Genomic DNA, 21,910 nt, shown 5'->3' with positions numbered 1-21,910 from the left:
CTGGAGAAAAGAAAAGCCATTGACTGGTAATCAGCACCCCACTGCGCATTTATAATTGTGCTAATTTACTTTTTGTTTCCTTTATCAATATGAGGCTTGCTTTAAAAAGTCAAGTATTTTAAAAATATCAATTAGTGAGCTTAGGAGAGGGCCATGACTCCGCTTACCTCTTGTTCATCTGCTTGAAGAAGAACCAGAGAATCATAGAATGGTTTGGGCAGGAAGGGACCTTAAAGATCATCTAGTTCCAACCCCTCCTGCCATGGGCAGGGACACCTTCCACTAGACCAGGTTGCTCAAAGCCCCATCCAACCTGGTCTTGAACACTTCCAGGGATGGGGCAGCCACAGCTTCTCTGGGCAACCTGGTCCAGTGTCTCACCACCCTCACGGTGAAGACCTTCTTCCTTACATCTAATCTAAACCTACCCTCTTTCAGTTTAAAACCGTTACCCCTTGTCCTATCACTGCATACCTTTGTAAAAAGTCCCTCTCCAGCTTTCCTGCAGGCCCCCTTTAGGTACTCGAAGGCTGCTGAAAGGTCATCCCGGAGCCTTCTCTTCTCCAGGCTGAACAATCCCGACTCTCTCAGCCTGTCTTCATAGGAGAGGTGCTCCAGCCCTCTGATCATCTTCGTGGCCCTCCTCTGGACCCGCTCCAACAGGTCCATGTCCTTCTTATGTTGCGGGCCCCAGAGCTGAACGCAGAAGACAAAGGGGAAGTCCTTAATTCCTCCTGCTCTTTGAGACAGAAGTGAAACCTGCCTTAGACTATAGCCTGAAGTCAGGCAATTCCCATGTACCTCTCTTGTGAGCTGGTCTCGCAACACAGCTATGAAACAACACCCAGGGAGGCCCCAGCATGGCAGGGGCTGGAGGACCTCATGTCCCTGATGTGAAAAACAACGTCGTGGGTGAATGCACAAACTGGTGACTGTCAGGAGGTGCTATGGAGATCAGTCACTGCCTTCCCATGTGATTTGGAGCAAATCAGTGTCTATAAAACAAGGACAGACACAGGGACATGGTGAGGACTGATTAGTTGGTGTTTGCAAGGACTCCAAAGATATATACCTTTATTTAATGATGAGTTCTTGTTTTCTTTTTTGATAAAGGAAACCAGATCTTTAATGTCGTATTTTCATGCTTAAGCTCACACACTCAGTTACCTACATGTCTAATAAAGACGGTAATATTTCAGATTTATATATAGGATATTCCTAATGACTGCTGTGTCCTTTGTTGTGTCCCATGTATCATGATATGCATAATTTCTTTTCCAGGTGGTACTACAGTGCTGAATACAGAAAAGCCAACAGTAATAGACAATACATTACAACCAGGTAAAAAAAAAAAAAAATTTTTTTTTATTAAAAACATAATAAATTCCATACCCAAATTTCATGCCAGAGACAAAATAATGAATTGCAGCACTTCCTGACTTCCCATTCCCTAAAAGTCTCTGAAGTAAAGAAGCATCTGGTCTCTCAGCTCTGTACAGTAAATATTTTATTCCTTTCATCCACATGTAGACACAGCAGAGAACAAGATTTCCTTCTGCATCAGCAAATGCCAAATGCTGACAAAATTAAACTAACTTAATCACACAGTGCACTCTGTTTAAATGTGGCATGTCAGTGACACAAAGTGTGTTTGCAAACTCCGGGAAGACAAAAACAGACCCACACAGGCCCACTCACTATTTATATCCATGGTTTTACAAAACTAAGACAAGTAAAGTTTGCCAGTTTTCTCCACCAGGGAGCTGGCAGTTTTACAATATTGTTTTCTAGCAAGTTTTCTCAAAATGGGGTTACATAAACTGCTACCATGAACTTGAAAAGGGAAAAACAAGTTGTCACTGGCAGCAGGTCCTTTTTCCTTAATCAATGCAATAACTAGCAGCTTTTAAAATCCTTAGTTTGCAGCTTCCACAGCTTTCATACCATTTTTTAATATCCTGTACAATTTACTAGGAGTGGGGGAGAGGGTAGATTTGGGCAGAAAACCGAAACTCCAAAAACTATGAGCACCAGTTTAAAATCCTTTGCGTTAATAATCATGGAGAGGTAAAGAGGTCAGTTTTCAGTTACTCCCATTTCCTCCATTAAGGCACAGTCAGGCCCAGTCTTGCAAATGATTTATTAACAGGGTGGGTAAGTGTTTATCATTGTTTCCTCAGCCATGTGACACAATCAGCTCTTGCTTCAAGTAAAAGAAAGGGACTAATAATGCAAAAGTTTCATAAAGGACACTGATGGTGTCGACCTGATTAAGAGAGAGAGCTGACTTACCTCAGACGTTGTTGCCACTCTCAGCCTCTGCATTCTGATATTGCAGGGGCGAATGCTTTTACTCCTCTCAAAATTTGTCTCCAGGGTCATCCAGCTGGCTTAGTCAGCATAGACTATTTCTAGCTCTGCCCTGCTTTATGAGCAGAGAGAGATTGTGGAGTACTGGTGCAATGAGAAACACAACGGCAGGCTGGCCCGCCTTCGTGGGACACCTCTCCACACTGCTATTCCACAGTCAGCGCTGCTGAAGGGCTGGAGGGATGCTGGGGATCCCACGGTTCGGAAAGGGGTGGGGGATGCAAAGGAAGAAAGGATGCCGTGCAGTGGGTTTAGAGCAAAACATTTTAATTTTTATGGCTGAAATGATCTTTTAGCTTTCTATTTTGCTGAAATGAAGGAATTTTTTACAGGTTTTTTGAACTATCTTCTTGCATTTAAACAAATTGCAAATTCCTAAAGTGCCTCTGTGCAATGCAGTTTTCCTCCCTCCTCCTCAGTGCCAGTTGCATTTGCAGGTTGTGTTTAATCCCCTTGGCTTGGGTGGGACTCTCCAGTAACAGATTGACTGTTTCTGCCAGAGATTAAGATATCCTCATTTTCTCTCCTTACTTCCGTCCTGCACCACCTTCGCTTACTCCGTGATTAGCCAAGTTCTTTTCTCTAAAGGAGTTTCTGAGGTTCCCTTCAGAGCATGCCAATGTTACTTCCCTGCATTGTGCTGGTAGGAACTGTTTCCTTCCGGGGAATAAGGGACAAGTTCACATCCCAAACTCCAGGCTCCCACATGGCAGCACATTACAAAGATCATAGATAGAGATCAGACAGATGCTAATAAATAAGAATAAGGTTTCCAGAATCTCCAGTTTAAGACATAAAGGTTTCCAGCTGCTTCATAATCCCTCACTGAAAACCAGCCAGAAAACTCCCGAAAAGGGGCAGACAGAAATTCGCCTCAACGTGGGGAAACCCCTCCTGGCATGAAGGTGGTGTAAGCATTTCCTTCTGCTGAAGGGGCACGGCTGGACCTGGCTGGCATGATGAAGCACATCAGAGCGAGGGGCCGTGCAGCTAGGAGCGAGATTCTGCTACGGCAGCCATGAATAACATAGTTTAAACTGGCCTTGAAGTTACAGAGCTGCTCAGGGGCCCCCCTGGCCCTCAGCTGGCTGAGGATAAGTGCACTCCAGCTCTTTCAGCTATTCTCAAGCTGAACAAGGTATGAATTTAACACACCAAGGACTGAGCCTTCAGCTTCAGCCTTAATTCCCTCTAAGGGCTGGTGTGCCTTAAGATGCTAATACACCTTGAAGTCAATGACCTCCATGCCAAAGAGCTGTTCCAGATCAGTTGCAGGTTGCAGGCTCCAGCGGGTAACCCTGCACGAGCTACACCGTGCCAGTGCTGGCCACAGCAGCTTGTGCCACGGTGACTGGGGACAGAGATTTACCAGCCCTCTCAGTAGCAGCACCTGCGGTGGCACAGGTACTACTGCAATAGGTGCTAACAGCATGTATTGCTGTCCTCCTGCCTGCATTCAAGCCTGCAAACACTCCTAATCTTGTTATCCCAGACTAACATGCTTGTGTGTGTCAAAGCCTGAGATTATCCTATTCCAACCAGCTTTCATATGCTATGGAAACAGTTAAGAGCAAATAGCTGAAAGCCTCCATGTATAAACAAGCTTTCCATCAAGGAGACTTTTACAGTTCATTTAAAGGGGACTGAATTGTAAGAAAATAAAAAAGAATCATGATTTCAAACTGGTAAAAATGTTTAAAGGTTTGGATTTTTTTTTTAAGCGAGGATCTACTTTCTTCCTCAAACTTTAAAAGGTGCCTTTAACAAATCTGTCTGTCAAGGTAAATACCTTTCAGGCCTCAGTCCTAAAACTCACCAACATCTAGTCTTTTTGAATGCATCTTTTTCAATTCCAAAGGACTATTTGAAATGCTTGACTCTTAGCTATTTACACACAAAGCAAACTGTTCATTTACATTATGTGCTCTCAGCATGTAAGCTCAGTCCTTTGTAAAGCAGACTGTTCAAGAAGTACCTTGTTTTTCACACATGTAATAGCTATTTCAGAAAAAATATAACTAAGAAATCCTGAGGTTAAAATCTATGCTAAGAAATCATTTAAAGGTAGAATAGGTCTGATTCTCATTTACGGTAGGACAACTTTGCATCAATAAAGGGATATTAAAGCAGTTAAATTATCATTTACTGTCATTTAAGGTAATTCTGTGCTGCTAGCATAAGTGGTATAAAAAGGTGAAATGCAAATACAAATCAGACCCAATATACTGCTTTGAAGTGGTCCAAATTATGTTTGTAATTTCCCATTTTAATGTTGATTTACCCTTTGGCAAGAGCATCCTATAGAGAATTTTCATAGCATTTTTAATGCCATCATGCTCCTTCTTGCCTCTTGTTGGAGGAGTTATAAAAATATGTCAAAGTCTGTGGGCCATGAAAGATTAATGGACTTGCAAGAAACTCACTCAACTAGATTTTCAAATGACTTTCTTGTTCATGTGCAGTAATGGTTCCAGCTGTGAGCAAGATGTGGTCAAGAAGTACAGCTGTTGGTTATTCTTTGAGAGGATAAATCTGTTTTAATTCAGTATCACGTAGCCTACATTTTGAAAAAGGCATATGGGATTTCGTCACACCTCCCTCTCAGATTCTCATCTGAACTGCTGCTGTTTGGTTACATAATAGCTGGTTTTCTTCATCCTCTCAATACACACAAACCCAGAGATCAATCACCTATTGGCAGGAGAATTATCCTAGCAGGGGAATGGGCCAGCGCTGCAGAGGGAGCCCACCAAATGCTACTTGTCCCTACTTTCCTTCCTTCCACCAGAGCTGCCAAGCTACAGTTCAAGGACAAAGAAGAGGACAGATTGCCTGTAGCTTACTGTGAGCTACTGTATCAGCCCCCTGGGACCTTTAATAGAAGTGTTGAACTGTTCTGTCTTTTGCTGGGGCAGATCCATTGTCCATACAACTAATGAACCTATCCCGATGCTACAAGTGTCTATTATTAATTGGCTAGCATGTCTATTTTTTCTTTTTATGGGTCCCTGGGAGAAGCATTGGAAGAGACATAAGAATAGACAATAAGAGATGGCATGTTTAAGGAGCCAATAAAATAAGAGCACTCTGAAATGCCTTGCCTTTGACCTTCAATCCCATTGCTGTGATTGTCTAAGGAATATATTAACACAATCACTTTTAAGAAAACAATAGGAACCTAGCAAGAAATAGCTAACAGGGAGCAGGTTACTGGTCAAATTCTGCTCAATTTCAGGGGATTCTCATTAACTTCTGCATGGAAAAGAAGTTCATTTTTATGCTACACCATGCTGTCTTCGAGTCCAAAGCCAAGGAACACAGGCATGGCCAAAGCATATCAGACTTAGGCTCTTTGCCAATTTCCTGGACTATATATTTCAAATGAAAATATAAGAAATTCTTTATTAGATGGTGCTGTGAAATTTAGCTCTGCTTTGAAACTCTCCTTCTAATCCCAATGGTCAGAGCTGGCTTCAGACCATGAAGAAAAAGGCTTTTGTCGCTCCCTGCAATTTAGAATTAACAATTAAATTCTGGATATTTTCCTTATCCATTTCAGCGTCCAGTTCTCTTTGAATTGTGTTCAGCCTTAGCAGCATTCGAGGGAAGCAAGTATCACTCACATCATATGAGAATTTTTTCCTTTGATCTGCATCGAACTTCACTGGATACCTCACAGTTCTTAGGCTATGAAATGGAGAAAACAGAATATTGTAATCTTCCTTCTCTTGATTCTTCACCCATTTATATACTTCTCCTGTGTCTTCTGCTATTTATTTTTACACAGAGTTGAACAATACCAGTCCTTTCAATCTCTTTATGCTCTGTGCTCCTTTATGCTGTGTGGTATGTTCATATTGATGTGATCTATCTACCACTGCCTCCTTTCCTGTGGTTTGAATACCACACGGGCTATCACTAGCTTTGCATGATATAATCCTTTGGGATTAATAAGATTAATTTTGTTCTGTTTCATGGCTCTGATGTCAAACCCATGCAACATAGCTCTCTCTAGGCCTCTTTGACAATGAAAGGCTATTTTTCACAAACTTAAAACCCTTTAATTCATTTCAATGTTACTCTGTTTCTTTAAAAACTCCCCTTGATTTTCAGATGTCCCCTTTTGGGCAAGACATCTTTGATCATGACCCCATTGTCCAGAAAGAAAAAAACAAAAAACATATCCTGAAGAAAGAAACATAATGGATTGCCTTTCTGCACTCCTGTGCGCACAGGCTGAGTTCTGCTTCTTCAACGTTTTGAGCCCAAAGAGAGATTATTCACCACGATCTGCCCCTTTCCTAGAAAGGGCTATGGTCCTCCAGGAAACATGTTTTCTCCACATTGAATTCCTGTGCCAGACGTTATCTGTTTAATTCATTTGTTCCCAGCTAGGATGTTGTATTCGTGACGATGTGGAATAGACCCCTCTGGAGGCCGGCGGGAGGGAGTGGGGAGGCAGGCAGGATGGGACAGATGAAAGGAAGGAGCGAAGAATGAGGCCTCAGCGCAGAGAGATGCCGCAGCACAGCCGAGGTACTGACAGGCAGAGGAGAGGGGCAGGAGCTGCCATACGCTCAGACCTCTCTGCTGACAGAAAGAAATTTTCTACAGGCCAGAGGGGAGAGGGCACAGTGGCTGCAGTGCAGGAATCGAGTGAGTTGAGTTAAAACTCTGTCTGGGAGAAAGGACCCACCAAACAAGGACATAGCAGGCAAGGAGAGAATGACAGATGAACACTTTTTATATCCATTCTGTCTCAAGCTACTCACCTGAGGTTTTCTCTGTGTTGATAAAATGATTATTCTAGTTTACTTTCCATTAAAACCTGGGTTGTAAGTTTGAAACCCTTTCCAGTCTTCCCTGGGCAGCTCACTACGTGGAGGAGGTCTTTGCCTCTTCAGACTGGAAGAGCTCCACCTCAAAGGTCTGGCCAGCCACAGGTCCCAACACACTTCCCATATTTCTCCATATTTTCCCACAATAAACAAAACACATTCTAGGGCTTGCATTATCTTTCCTGGGTTTTTTTTTTTTTTAATAATGGGCAAGAAACACAATTCTTCCCGCAGAGCTGATATTGATGAGAGCAGAGTCCTTTGTTCTTAGTTCATACTTGCACAAAGCATCTCATTAAAGTAAACCCAAGTTATTCCTTTAATAAGACGTGAGTCATGCTTGAGAAAAGACTTCAGGATTTGGTCTCATTGCTGTGGGAAGGGTATTGCTCTACTGGGAGTTGTCATTGCTCAAGGTGAGGTAAAAGTTCATACCAATGGGGTAGGAACCAAAAGCCCAAAAGATTTCAAACTGCTTCTGAAATGAAGAAATGCAAGGGATTTATATGCTATCTTTGTATAATCTTTCCATTCAAATTCCAAGTTCTATTGAAGAAAATAAGCTACTATGTATTAAACCTTTGGGCAGAACTGAAGAGAAGCTGAAAACAAGATATGATCTCATCCTGACCATAATACCAGACTTCCCTTGTTTTACATGGAGCTTGTTTTGAAGCTTATTTTGAGTTCATTTGGCAATCAGCCACATTTGTCCCTTTTCCGTCTCAATTTGTCCATTTCAATGCTGCCATCTTGTGGGCCTACTTAACTGTCTGGAAGATGCTGGAATAAGCTCCTTACTGAAGCCAAGTACTATACATTTCACCAGAAATCCTTTCCTGCCAAGGACATTCCATTAGTGTTTCTGCCCTTTCTTATTTTTCTCCAAATCTTATTGTGAGTTGTTGCAAAACGTTGCACCATTATGGTACAAATAGATATTAACAACCAGAAAATATATCTGATAAATAAGCCATAGCTTTCTTTTTGAGTCATATATGCTACAGCATAGTTATCAGCTAATGTGGGCAAATCAAAAGAATTAACCTAACCACCAAAAAAATCCCAAAATATGGGTCATAAAGAGACAAAAAACAACCACATCATTTACTAGAAATAGTTGTTCTTCATCTGTTTCCCAGCAGAGCTGCTCTTGCCATGGCTTCTCAGAGTTACAAGTGGAATGGTTCTGTTAATGGCCAAATGCATGCATTTGATTTTGAAGTACAAAATCTGAATTATGCAATTAATAATCACATTTCATCCCTCCTTTTCCCTCTTTCCCTGCAGAGCTGCCACTATACAACTTCAACTGTGCCTTTGGCTGGGGATCCCAGAAGACTTTGTGCCACTGGGAGCACGACAACCAGGTGGATTTAAAGTGGGCAATCCTGACCAGCAAAACTGGGCCGATTCAAGACCACACAGGTAATCATGAGTTCATGATTTAGCCATTTTACGTGGGAAGAGGTTGCTCTGTTTAATACCAACATGCCTTCCAAAACCATAGGAGAGTGAATTATACCTAAAATATGTAGAGTCACAAAGATGATTCTCTAGGCAACTTAATCCGTTATATGTAGTCACAACTGACCATAATTGTCCTTTCTGTTGGGGAATAAAGATCGTTTATTGCCAGGAATTGAAGATACTGCCTTCCCCTGACTTGCCTTTGGATAACCATAATAGGGGTAGCAAAAAAATCTGAACGGCCAAATACTCTGCAGATATCACTTACCAAGTGACACAGTCACAAACAAATCTCACATTATTCCTGTTTGTAGTTACAGGCACTGCCCACCACAGAAAGGTACTGTAAGTAAAGCTTCCCAGATGGATGTATTTCCACACTTTCCTCCTCTCTGGCAGGAGTTGGAGATTATAGCTATCCCTTTGTTCACACACAGTTTTTCCAGAAATATCACCCTGGGAAATTGATTGGTTGGTTTTGTAGTATCTAACTCATGGTTCTGCATAATTAGGCAATAAATATGCTGCTGGCTAGTGGAGAAGGGAGGGCATTGCGTGACCTGCACAGCCTCTCGCTTTAGTGTTCTCTCTTGTATACGTGCAGATTAATCAAATGTGTTGAAATGAATTCCCCTTCCCACTTCTGCAACCCCTTTGCTTAATGAGAATGACAAGGAAATTAGACAAAATTGGACTTTTTAAATTCTGAGACACTTTCAATTGAATCTTAAGACAAGTACAGTAGTTTCAGGGAAAAAAAACTTATAATACTTTGACTATAAATGGCATTGTACAAATAAATGGCATCAAATTAACTAAATGCAGTTAGCTGAAGTGAAGGCTGTAATGGTGGAAAAATTGATGTAGAGTAAAGTGAAATGGCTCTGTAGGATCTGACATTGAAAGGAGGTTAAAAGCTATGTTAGCCAGAGACTGACAAAATCTAAAAGGCATGCATAAGTAAAGCTCTAATTAAGACAATGAAGACAGAGTTCCTGACCCGGCATTGCAATAATATTCTGGAAATGAGAGCTATCTGCACTTTGCCACCACGGATTATAGAGCAACTGAACCTGTCTTCAATCAAGAGATGAAGAAATGATATTCTTCAAATGAGATTTTGTTGTTTCTGCTGGGCCCTGCAAGTGCAGAAGACTTACTTGTTCCATTAGCTGTAGCTTCAGTAACTCTTACGTGCAGCCCCTTTTTCTGCTTACTGCACTAACTTTCAATATTTTTCAAAATTTTCCTTCAACTCTAAGGGCACCTTCACCCGCCACGTTTGCCGTTCATCTGCCAGCAAGTACAGAATGAGTACGGTGGGTGTGAACGCAGACCATGAGCAATCTGAATGGCACTGACATCCCAAAAAAGCCCCTCAGTGTCACTGCTATACAGCAAGGCCACCCTATATATTGGGAGAACAACAATGAGCAACTCACAGGCATATCTGGCTCTCAGCTGCACATGTATAGACCTGAAGAAACTCCACAGAAATGATCTTCAACAGCAATTTCTTTAAGACAGCAGGATACACTGTATGTCACTTCAAATTATACATGATATGATTAAATCTGGTCAGTGTTAGATCTTCCAACTGAGACAGTCATCCTAATGCTGTGATTATTTTCCTTTTTTACTGCCTTTGGATTTCCCTATCACCATTCCCCACACAACATCCTTGTCTCTAAATTGGAGAGACATGGATTTGATGGATGGACCACTCGGTGGATAAGGAATTGGCTGGATGGTCACACTCAAAGAGTTGCGGTCAATGGCTCAATGTCTGAGTAGAAAGGAGTGATGAGGGGTGTTCCTCAGGTGTTGGTATTGGGACCGGTGCTATTTAACATCTTTGTTGGTGACATGGACAGTGGGATTGAGTGCACCCTCAGCAAGTTTGCTGATGACACCAAGCTGTGCGGTGCAGTCAATACGCTGGAGGGAAGGGATACCATCCAGAGGAACCTTGACAGGTTTGAAAGGTGGGCCCATGCAAACCTCATGAAGTTCAACAAGGCCAAGTGCAAGGTCCTGCACATGGGTAGGGGCATTACCAAGCACAAATACAGGCTGGGCGTTGAGTAGATTGAGAGCAGACCTGAGGAGAAGGACTTGGGGGTACTGGTGGATGAAAAACTGGGTATGAGCCAGCAATGTGCACTGGCAGCCCAGAAAGCCAGTCACATCCTGGGCTGCATCAAAAGAAGTACGGCCAGCAGGTTGAGGGAGGTGACTGTACCTCTACTCCACTCTCGTGAGACCCCACCTGGAGTACTGCGTTCAGCTCTGGGGCCCCCAACATAAGAAGGACATGGACCTGTTGCAGCAAGTGCAGAGGAGGGCCATGAAGATGATCAGAGGGCTGGAGCACTTCTCCTGTGAAGACAGGCTGAGAGAGCAGGGCTTGTTCAGCCTGGAGAAGAGAAGGCTCCGGGATGACCTTTCAGCAGCCTTCGAGTACCTAAAGGGGGCCTGCAGGAAAGATGGAGAGGGACTCTTTAACAGGGAGTGTAGTGATAGGGCAAGGGGTAATGGCTTTAAACTAAAGAGGGTAGATTTAGATTCGATATTAGGAAAGAATTCTTTACTGTGAGGGTGGTGAGGCACTGGACCAGGTTTCCCAGAGAAGCTGTGGGTGCCCCATCCCTGGAAGTGTTCAAGGCCAGGTTGGATGGGGCTTTGAGCAACCTGGACTAGTGGAAGGTGTCCCTGGCCCATGGCAGGGGGCTTGGAACTAGATGATCTTTAAGGTCCCTTCCTGCCCAAACCACTCTATGATTCTATGATTCTTTGATGACATTTGCACATGTTGTGCTGCCCTCTGCATGGAAAAAAAAGTTGGAAAGAACATATAGGCACAAGCACTCTCATTGAAGAAGCTGGACAAGATATTACTGCAGTAAGATAGACCTAAATTTTTTTGGCAATTTAACATCATCTTCCCCTATAAATTTCTTTCAAAGACCAGATACTTCCACATGCATATTGGCTAGGATACCTCTGACTGCCCACAGAAAAATCCACACAAAAGAAAAAGTCCTTGTCTCATGTTAGAAGAAATATTTCTACTTCTCATTTATTAGGCCCGCTCCTTCCAGCCACTGGGTTTAACCCACTCCTCTTTGTTCCTGGTTCATCTTTTAATACCATGTCCTTCTTATGCTTCCCAGTGTAGCAGTGGTCATCTTCCCTTCTCCAATGGTGCAGGACTATACCATTACAATCCAGCAAGTCTCAATTATACATTATTTCAAATGAAATTCAAGAACATCATATATAAGCAAAAACTAATGTTGATAACACACCACCCTTCCAAAACATCTTCCTTTGCCTCTTTTTACTTTTCTTTTGTTTAAGCACTGGTATAAACAGAGATATGTATACTTATTTCAGCATTTGAGCAATAGTATTTCTTATTATTACTTTTCTCCTTCTTACTTTCAAAATAACTTTATACCAATGCAAGTAGGTGCTGTCTCCATCCTTTTGTGTGAGTGCATTACACATGCAATCTATTCTTACACATACCAGGATGAACTTCATATTTTTCCACCATAATTCTCTGCAAAGCAGCTGTTCAAAAGCTGACTGGAATGGATGCCTGGCTGGTGAAAGTCAGAAGCACTTCTCTGTAGTCAGTATCTTACTTAGCAATTTTCTATTACCAAACTAATCACACTCCCACGTGCTTCTCTCCCAGTGTGATTAAGCAAGTAATTTTCCAAGTTAAGGGCATTAGGTGTTCAGATTTCAACATGTATAAATCCATTATGTTCTTCAGAAAATACCAGCCATAATGTTACTCTTTTGGGAAACGGCTCACAAATACACAGAGCCCAATATATTATTACAAAAATCAAGGGAAAAACTCTGGCACCATTTGGGACAATGCTCAGGCTCTATTTAGAAGCCGTGTTTAGATCTCAGTTCCTGATCTCTGACCATGGCTGTTCAAAGCTATGTTATCCGCCAGTGTTCTTCCCATTCTAATCTTGCCTTCTCAAACACAGCATACTTTAAACAGAGATTAAAAATAGCTCTTGACAGAATTAGTGTAGAGTAGGACCCAGGGATTTCTGTCTAGCCTGCTGAACTAGGGCTGGGTCTCTTCAGGAGGTGCACGCTGACTAATGGAGCATATGCTGTTGCACCAAACATGCTTTTGCCTCCTTCCCTGAGCAAAAGCAAGTGTGTGCCACGTAGTGAACATGTTGTTACGGTTCACTCTCAGCACAAAGCATCCCAATGAACAGCAAAGGAGACTGCCAGAAAAAATAAACTCTCCATAGAGTACCTCAGCTTTCCTAGAGCTCCCAAACCAACGCCCTCTGACTCTCTCGGTTTTGAGGCTTGACCCATCAGTGTGGAAAGAAAACAAAATGATCAGGGGTGGTTGGGGCTTCTTAGGTACACAAAGAAAAAAAAAAAGCTGGTCGCTATTCCTAACGCAGTCCTTCTGTCACAGTAGGAGATGGCAATTTCATTTATTCGCAAGCTGACGAAAGCCAGAAAGGGAAAGTTGCCCGACTGCTGAGCCCCGTGATTTACTCGCAGAACTCTGCCCACTGCATGACTTTCTGGTACCACATGTCTGGTGCACATGTTGGCACCCTGAAGATCAAACTGCGGTACCAAAAGCCAGATGAATATGACCAGGTGCTGTGGACCCTGAGCGGGCACCAGGCAAACTGCTGGAAGGAAGGACGTGTTCTTCTTCACAAGTCTGTGAAACACTATCAGGTAAGCTTGACTGCTCCTTGCTGAACTAATGGAGCCGAGGCCAGTAAGACCTTGCTCGTCATGTTTTACATACCATAGCAGAAAATGTCACTGAAGGATTTATGTAGACAGTATTATACCTACAGATGAGGTGCTGTTGCTGTGACAGTAATAATAGTGGCATATTTCATGGCATCTCAGATGACAGTGATATAAGCAATTTGTTATCGAAGGCCAAATAAATAGTTTTGAAATCGTTTTTTGTCTGTCACAAAACTGCATCCTTGACACAGTTTTGCTGCTGATGTAAAAGTCTTTAATGAAGTTACAACATTATATAAATTCACATTTGCATATATAAGTTCATAATGGCATACAGTGCAGATTGGCAGGCCACAATCAAAGTACATATAGAGTGTCATCATGACAAGTGAAGATGTGTGTTAACAACTAATTAAGATACCCCGAATGCTGCAATTGTGTATTAACAGGAAAACAATGTGAACACTATCTTATTTTGCCAGGTGGTTATTGAGGGAGAAATTGGAAAAGGAACTGGAGGAATTGCCGTGGATGATATTAAAATTGACAATCACGTAGCACAAGAGGATTGCCGAAGTAAGTACAAATAACAAGAACATATAGACATCTCATCCAAAACATTATTTATTTTGTTTTGACAGCTGTTTTTATCTGTGAGAAAGGGATAGATAATTATTGACAATATAGGAAGTCTTGCACTGAAAACATCCTGATCTGGCCCATAGTTTTATTCATACTAAGTGTCGCTGGCATCACCTCAGTACTGCAGCAACTGCAGTCTTTTGGATCAGCACTGGCATCCTACTGACGTGGGTCACAGCATGTTCCCATTCTCACATCCCTCCCTATATTTTAGATTGCTGCCCTCTTTAAATTTCTGGTTTTCCTAATGCTCTTCCCTGTTTTAACAAATGCCCAAAATTCAATTTTATTTCTTCACCCTTTTTAGATCACTTATTACCAAGCCTACTTGAATTCTATTTTAAAGGACCATATCAAACCCTTACAGGATACACAGATAGGGCGAAATGGCCCCTGCTCTGTCCTCTGCTGTCCTGCAATTCTGAGTTTGCTGTGACTCGTTCGCTGTAGTCACCAGATCCCAGACATGTGGGACATGAAGTAATGTTAGAACATGGCCTTTTCCACATATGAGCCAGGCTATTCCTGAGATGCTATTTGAGTCCTTCTATTTCTGGCCAGTCTTGAGTTATTCCAGTCACTGCTGATCATATGTGCATTGCATACTGCACGTAATTTGGCAGCAGCAACCCCAGACAAACACAAGCAACTGAACCCTGTCCTTCATGATGGAGATGAAGCAATGACTTTTATATAGGAGAGGGAATAGAACTGAGAACCCGCAGCACTAGAAATATAAACTTACACCATGCGAGTTGGCAACAAAACTGGGAGCAATAATAGAGGGTGTTCCTCACCTTTTGTAGCTAATAGCCTTTTGAGGGTAACATGACAGACTCCAACTACATGGTAATTTCACTGCAGGATGAGAAAACTGTACAATCTCTTGTTGTCACACATTCCCTCTCCTGGCGTTCATCATATGCCACCAGAGTGACAGTTACCAGAAAAGAGAGGCAAGACGCACTGCTTGGTCCTCCTGCAGCGTGTCTTCAGTGCCAAGAAGGGTGCTGGGACCAGTGATGACATTTATCTGACTCCAAAATGAGAGAGGAAAGTAACTTCTTTCCTACCTCTGCATGTTTTGCTTGTTCAAACCAAATGCTGAGCAAAGATTTTGGCCTGTGGGAGCTAAAGCCAAAAGCTCAGTCTGAAGCCCAAACACAAGTGGTCTCGCTGCAGTCAGTGAAACTGTTCTTGTGATTAACTATGCCTACACTGATGAAGTGTTATGGAATTGGGCTCCAAAATTGTAAATACAATGAATGAGATGCTAATTCATCACACTGATTTCTCTTTCCCAGGCATGGAAAACCCCTGCTGATAACTAAAACTGTGCCAAGACTGGGCGGAGAAGAGTTTTTAAATCTTTTTTTTTTCTCCATTAATTTTCAGAGCCCTTCATAATGAACAGTTCTGTCAGGCTGACATAATGATGCTCTGACACAGGAAAATCTGCTATACCATTATTGCCAGCATGATAGTCAATCAGTGTTTGTAACCCTAATAATCAATGTCAATTCTCTTTGCTTCATTAGAATCAACTGATGTGGAGAATGAAATAGATGAAGAAGAAGACCCAGAAAGTAATCAAACAGGTAAAAATTGTGTTATTGTTAAAAGGGAATTAATTTTAAAGTACTTTTTCATGGGAATTTGTGTATTCTATTTATTTATAGATTAGTTCTCTAACTGCGTATTGTATTAAGGTTTTTTGATTTATCTAGATCAGATGCTAAGAAGGCTTACATTCATTTGAAGAATTTAATAGTTTTATTCTTCTATGTCATATAATCTTATGGACTTTGTATTATTCATACCTATCTCAAACCTTTCAAATTTTTTGCACATAATTTGTCACATTGTGTACATATATAAGCATGCACACTGTAGATCCTTAATATTTTGTTATCTAGAAGGCTTGTCCACAGCTGAAGGAACAGCTATCATTATATCTTACAATTTATGATTCACGCAGTGTCTAGGTAATTAGGCTCAAAACTCTTCAGGCTAATTGTTTCTCAGACCTGGCTGAAAATGTCATTTTATGACCAGTCTACCAAAACATTATCATTTTCAATTATGAAAGCTGTAAATGGATCATTAAATGGATCGTAATTGTCATATTGTCCCAATAATAAAATATACTTGCATTTTTCAGGCAGAGCTTAATTTTCTTCTGTTACAGTCAACGGGATTGCTATCATTGATTTCAGTGAAAGCAGAGTTTATCCAAAAAGACTTTTTGGCTTTTCCTGCAACAGTTAGCAGGGTTTGCAAGCTTATTGGATCTCTTTCATAAACTGAAAGGGTTCAGGGAAAACATTATGTTACCCAGTGAATATTTTACACAACGGGGCAGAGTGCTCTTCTGTGTCAGTTCTGTCACTATTTCCATTTCAAGGTCCAATCCTGAAGTCAGTGAAGTGGAGATGGATGCAAAATGGCTGGAGATTCCCAATCAATGTCTAAGGCTATAAACCTTCACACAGAGCTGAACAAGATTTAATTAACATTTTTGAGCTAAATACTGAAAGCTGGCAAAATATAATCAAAAGATCTGGTTATTCATTCCCAAGACTCCCACTTAATCCAAGGCAGAATCAGACCCCTACTAACATGCAGCAGATTCAAGGATTGGAGAACAGTATGAAAAAAATCAACAATTATTTGGGCCACATAGTTTTCAGCTATTTATGACTACCTCTTAGAAGCTAGGTTTTCAAATTATGTAGCAATTTATGTCAAAAAATTGATGTCCTTTCTCCAAATCTCCAACTCATCAAACAAAGTTCTAACTAGAATCAGTTCTGAAAATTTTGCAATTCTTTACTCCATTTCAGGGTTTACACCTCCATACCATACAGGCGAGGACTACGATGATAACATCTCCAGGAAACCAGGCAATGTCCTGAAGACCCTAGATCCAATCCTTATTACCATCATAGCCATGAGCGCACTCGGGGTGCTTTTAGGAGCCATCTGTGGAGTTGTCCTGTACTGTGCCTGTTGGCACAATGGGATGTCAGAGAGGAACTTGTCTGCACTGGAGAATTACAATTTTGAACTGGTCGATGGTGTGAAACTGAAAAAAGATAAACTAAACACACAGAATTCATACTCGGAAGCATGAAGGTATAAAGCGACTAGAGAAGTTTCAGAGAATCGGGATGGAAGGACATAGCTCGGTCATGCTGGGGAACTGTTGATCTTCTTTTACTGTACAGGCTGAAAAGTGCATTGATGACACTGAGCCAAGCTTTTCTCAGGAGCTTCAATGAGTGTGTAACCGATAAACATGGACAACAATCTGTGTTAACAATCTGAATCATGTACAGTCTGCTTTTTCTGTTGGTTTTGTTTGAAATAATCAAATGCTGGTGTTGAGACCAAGTATGATTGACTTATAGTTCATTTTGTCTTTCTTTCTCTCCCTCTATCTTGTTTTCTGTTAATGGATAATTTGGGTTTTACTGTGCAAAATCCAAGATGCTGTCACAAAATGTATTCAGTGGGGTCCTTTGGATGGACATGCTGTCTGTAGCTCAGTGCCCAGAAAATATTGGAGTAACAGCAATTTAGTGGACTCCTGCACCTGTATTTGTGTATAATTGCTCGTGTTGTGCATAGGCAAAGAAGGGTTAGGATGTTTTTGAAAGTACTGCTGCATCAGTACCGATATAGTGTGTCAGCTCTGTTTACGAAGCAATACAGTCAAATTTTATTGATGTTTTTCAGTGTTGTACTAAATTTTGTGCTTGTGAACGCCATAAAAGAGTATGTGCCATCATCAGACACAACTGGTAACCAAGTGTACTGCCTAAAAACTAAACAAAAAAAGTCCTTGGCACTGGCTAGTGTATGTCCTCTCAAGTGCCTTTTTGTTTGTACTGCTTCTCATTGTGTTAACATTAACTACAGCTCTGCTTCTCTGCAGTTATGCCCTTGTCTTTAATCATATTCTAATGGCTCACTGACTAAAAGAAAAGTATATTTTAGTGTAAGAAAGTAGCCTCAGCAAGGCAAGGGCTAATCAGATTTGACAACCTGGCTCGATTGTTCTGCTTTCTGTATTTCAACTTCATGTCTCTTGACCCTTTTGTATAAAGCTGCAATATCCCCTTTTATTGTTCTTTCATATAGAATGTATTTTCAAATGTAAAATCTCTCTCCCTTTCTCTTCTCTTTCTCTCTCTCTTTCTCTTTCTGAGTAGATTGCATAAGCATTTGCCATTGCCAAGGAAAGAAAACTGCAGCTTTAACTTGCTGGTAATGGCAAAGGATTTTATTAGAGTTTGTGTTAAAAAATAAGGGAAAATTCTTAACTTTACCCTCCAAAGTCGAACTTTGGGTTTCTTCTTAACAGCATAAAGTGACAGTATCTTTTTTCCTGAAGTCATGAAATGTGTCTTTTATCCTGAACAGCTTGCCCGTTAATTACACTAGGGAGAATGATTCCCTTACTGAAAAGATTGCCTGTAAAAAGAGAAACTTTCCTCCTCCTGCCCCTACCTGAACCCAGAGTCCTGTTCTCTCAGTAAACGTGTATTTTCATGCTAATCAATGCTAATTGGTCTTATGCGTGGGTACTGAGGGCAGAATAAAATCCCACAGTGTATGTAGGGTATGTTCTTATCATCCTGTTATATCCAATTGGCATTTCATACCAGGAGGTTTCTGTTTGACCAGAAGTGCAGATAGTGACAGATTCAGTGAGCCGAGTAATGTAAGCTGTTGGGAAAATGTGCTTGACAATTATGTGGCAATTTTTTAATATTTTAGGACAAATACTATTGGACAAATATATTCAACAGCCTATGCATCTGGTCCAACAGGGTAAAAAGAAACAAGATTTTGTTTTCCGCAGGGGTCCATAGGAAGAGGCGAGGGACCAGAGGGATTGCTCCCCTCCTGCAGGTGCGAGGGGAGCCCCTGGGTTTTCTGCAGTGCCCTGCACACAGCACAGCCATAATTGGGGAGGCAGTGGAAGAAGGCAGCTTTAACCTTCCCCTGCGTATCTACCAACCAGCAGATAAAACCAGTGCAAACATGGGGAAAGGAACGTCCTGCAAAGTGCTGAACTTACGTTTTTCCTCACTGAATTCCCTGAGTAGAGTCAGGGAAGTGATTGTGACTTTCTGAGTTAGTCTTTTCCAAAACTGCTTTTGTAGTAAAGCAATGAAGTATCCTGTCCAGGATTAGGACTAAAGAAGGGCTAATTCAGCCTTGAAGTACATAGAGCAACAGAATCCACCCCTGTTTATCAATTAAATGTTTTGAAGCATATCATTTCACCAATATGAACCATAAAACAGAAAAATCTGTAGAAAATCCACCAGTAACCTACAAATTGAAGAAAAGAGAGGGAGACTGGAGGTAAAAATATGAGTTTTGAAGTGGAAATATTTTAAAGGACAACCCAATAGAAAAAAACAGTGGACAGTTGCTACTTCAAAGGCAAAGACTATAGTGAAAATTCAAACACCCACTTCAGGTCATTAAACCTCAGATGCCTAAATTGGAAGAGTTACCTCCCCAGGATCTAGACCTTGGCTCTTCCAGAAGGTGAGACAGAGCACCTAAGGCCTGAAAGTTTTGCCTAAAAGTTAGTCCATTAAATGTCCCAAGTGACAAACTCACTTTGGCAGAGGTAGAATTTTCATTTGTATCTAACACTGTAATTTGACCATAATGGTATCGCAGCAGCTAGTTAATTAACCCAAAGAGAAAAAGGATTTTTTTCAAAAGTATTTTAAGTACCCCATCACTGTGTGTTTCAGGTGTTAGGGTCTGTTCTGAAAACACTTCTAGTCCACTAACTTGATTGAGAGTTACATGCATATATTGCCTTGAAAAGAAAATCCCAATGGGGAGCCCAGGCCCAAAACCTTTTGAAATATTCCCATGGATCCACAGATTTCAATAGATTCTGGACCAGCTCTTGGTCTTGATCTATTTGAACAGTAAAGCTGGTGGTTGCTGGGGTTTTGTCTTCTTTTAACATACTGAGAATAGTGAATGCAAAATGAAATATATCTCCTTTGTTGTCTTCAGACCTTACTATGATAATGAGGATCTAGCACTGAAGATTTGATTTCTCTGAAGGTAATAGAATGAAAGTTGCCCTTCAATAAAGGAAAAATGATACTGCAACTTTACATTGAAAAGTATCTTGCACTGATAAATATATTTAAAAAAATTATATGTTTATAAAGTTATTAATTTGTAAAGGCAGTGTTACAAAATGTTCAGTTTATATTGTTTTAGATTGTTTCATAATTTTTAAAGTGTAAAATAACATATTTTTTTCTTTATTGAAAAACTATAAAAATCTTCTGTAGTAAAATGATTTCATTTTACTGGTATATTATTGCTTCATGTTTTGTACCATCATAAAACTTTGTGCAAATTTTTTTTACAGAAATTTTTATTTTCTATGACAATATGACACTTGTAAATTGTTGTTTCAAAATGAACAGCGAAGCCTTAACTTTAAATGACATTTGTATTCTCAGACACTGAGTAGCATTTAAAAAATCACATAGAACTGAACTGTAACTTAAATTTCCAAACTATGACTACTACATTCCAAAGAAACAGTTGAATTAAACATTTTCATAAAATATCCCATACCTGATGTATTTTATTATACTAAAATGGATTGGGTTTATTAAATGGCTGGTTTTATTTAGCATCTTGCAACAGGCACGATGTTTTAACCATTGTTACATCTGTTGGTAGGCAACTCCAACAAACTGACACCTTGGTGGGACCATTCATGGTTTAGGATGGAGGGATTCACCCTCTGCCTGCCCAATTCTCTCTCCCTGCTGGAAGACACTCCTGCTACCTGCCTAACTTTTAGCCAAACACCAGGGATTTAAGAGGACAAATATGCCATCCCTGCTCTTGAGTTGTAATTCCCCTCGCCACCATGGGAAGCCCAAGCCACACACCCTGTGTAGGTTATACAAACCCCTTGTGGCTTACTCTTAGCGGGATGAGATTTACTGTGGAGTAATGTCCATTTTTGACAAGTTGCTCCACTGCTCCAGTAATAAGGTTTGTACAGATGAGCTCCCGGAAAATTTCCACTGAAGTCATGAGGGCTTACCCAACCATGGCCAAATCTCCCAATGCAGAGTACAAGTTGCTGACGGGAGCAAATACTGGAAGGATGGCCCATTGGGCCTAATTTGGTGTTCAGCTGGGTGCTGAACTCATCTGTGGAACATACGATCGTGGGTAGGGAGACCTTCAAGAGGTTTGCATCCAGATCAGAAGCTTTAGATAGCACATTTCCTGTTTTATGCAATACTTAACCTATTTGTTGTTTTTTAATACTGAACACTCCACACATGAAAGTTTGTTAAATCTTTTCTTTACATTGCACACGAACAATCCACATACTGTCAGTATGCCATTAGGTCGAGTACTCATGGACAAATGCTTTACTTCAACTACTTTACTACTCCTGGGAAAAATATTGTACTTATTACCACATATTTGATGATTATTACACTTGAAGAGAAAGTATCAAATCTTGTCTCCTCGAGAGAGCAGTGTTGTGGGTACCTGTTTAAAATAAGAGATGGAACTACAGCAAGGCACCTGAGCAAAGCTTTGCTCTGTGGTCAGCGGAGGGAGTGCTCTCAAAAGACAGTTGTGAAGGTTGTTGTCCATATAATCACTAAATCTAAATTCCTTAGAAATCTACTTCATTACACTCTGTTTGCTTCTGTGATAACCAGCCACAGGGCTCTTTGAGGGAAAATAAATGGCAATGGAATTAATTAGTGAAAAAAAGAAATCTATAAAGTGAATCC

At 40.9% G+C, this 21,910-nt stretch overlaps 1 protein-coding gene across 4 annotated transcripts in view; it reads left to right on the top strand.

The window, feature by feature from the left end:
- NRP1 (neuropilin 1) overlaps nucleotides 1-20,709 on the top strand; it is a 116,730-nt gene extending 96,021 nt beyond the window's left edge. For 2 of the 4 annotated variants that reach the window (XM_030009748.2, XM_030009746.2), the window contains exons 13-18: nucleotides 1,282-1,341; nucleotides 8,499-8,636; nucleotides 13,147-13,421; nucleotides 13,925-14,018; nucleotides 15,623-15,682; nucleotides 16,928-20,709. In XM_030009748.2, the coding sequence (XP_029865608.1) occupies nucleotides 1,282-1,341; nucleotides 8,499-8,636; nucleotides 13,147-13,421; nucleotides 13,925-14,018; nucleotides 15,623-15,682; nucleotides 16,928-17,217 (917 nt within the window). In that variant the 3' untranslated portion in view covers nucleotides 17,218-20,709. The remainder of the gene's footprint in view (nucleotides 1-1,281; nucleotides 1,342-8,498; nucleotides 8,637-13,146; nucleotides 13,422-13,924; nucleotides 14,019-15,622; nucleotides 15,683-16,927) is intronic. The other 2 variants (XM_041122402.1, XM_041122401.1) reach the window with 1 other exon arrangement.
- Nucleotides 20,710-21,910: the final 1,201 nt, after the last annotated feature.

The sequence above is a fragment of the Aquila chrysaetos genome, chromosome 3 (assembly GCF_900496995.4).
Source record: "Aquila chrysaetos chrysaetos chromosome 3, bAquChr1.4, whole genome shotgun sequence".
NCBI classification, from domain to species: Eukaryota; Metazoa; Chordata; class Aves; order Accipitriformes; family Accipitridae; genus Aquila; species Aquila chrysaetos.
Note: the sequence above shows the minus strand (reverse complement) of the source record. Positions and strands in the feature narration are given on the sequence as shown.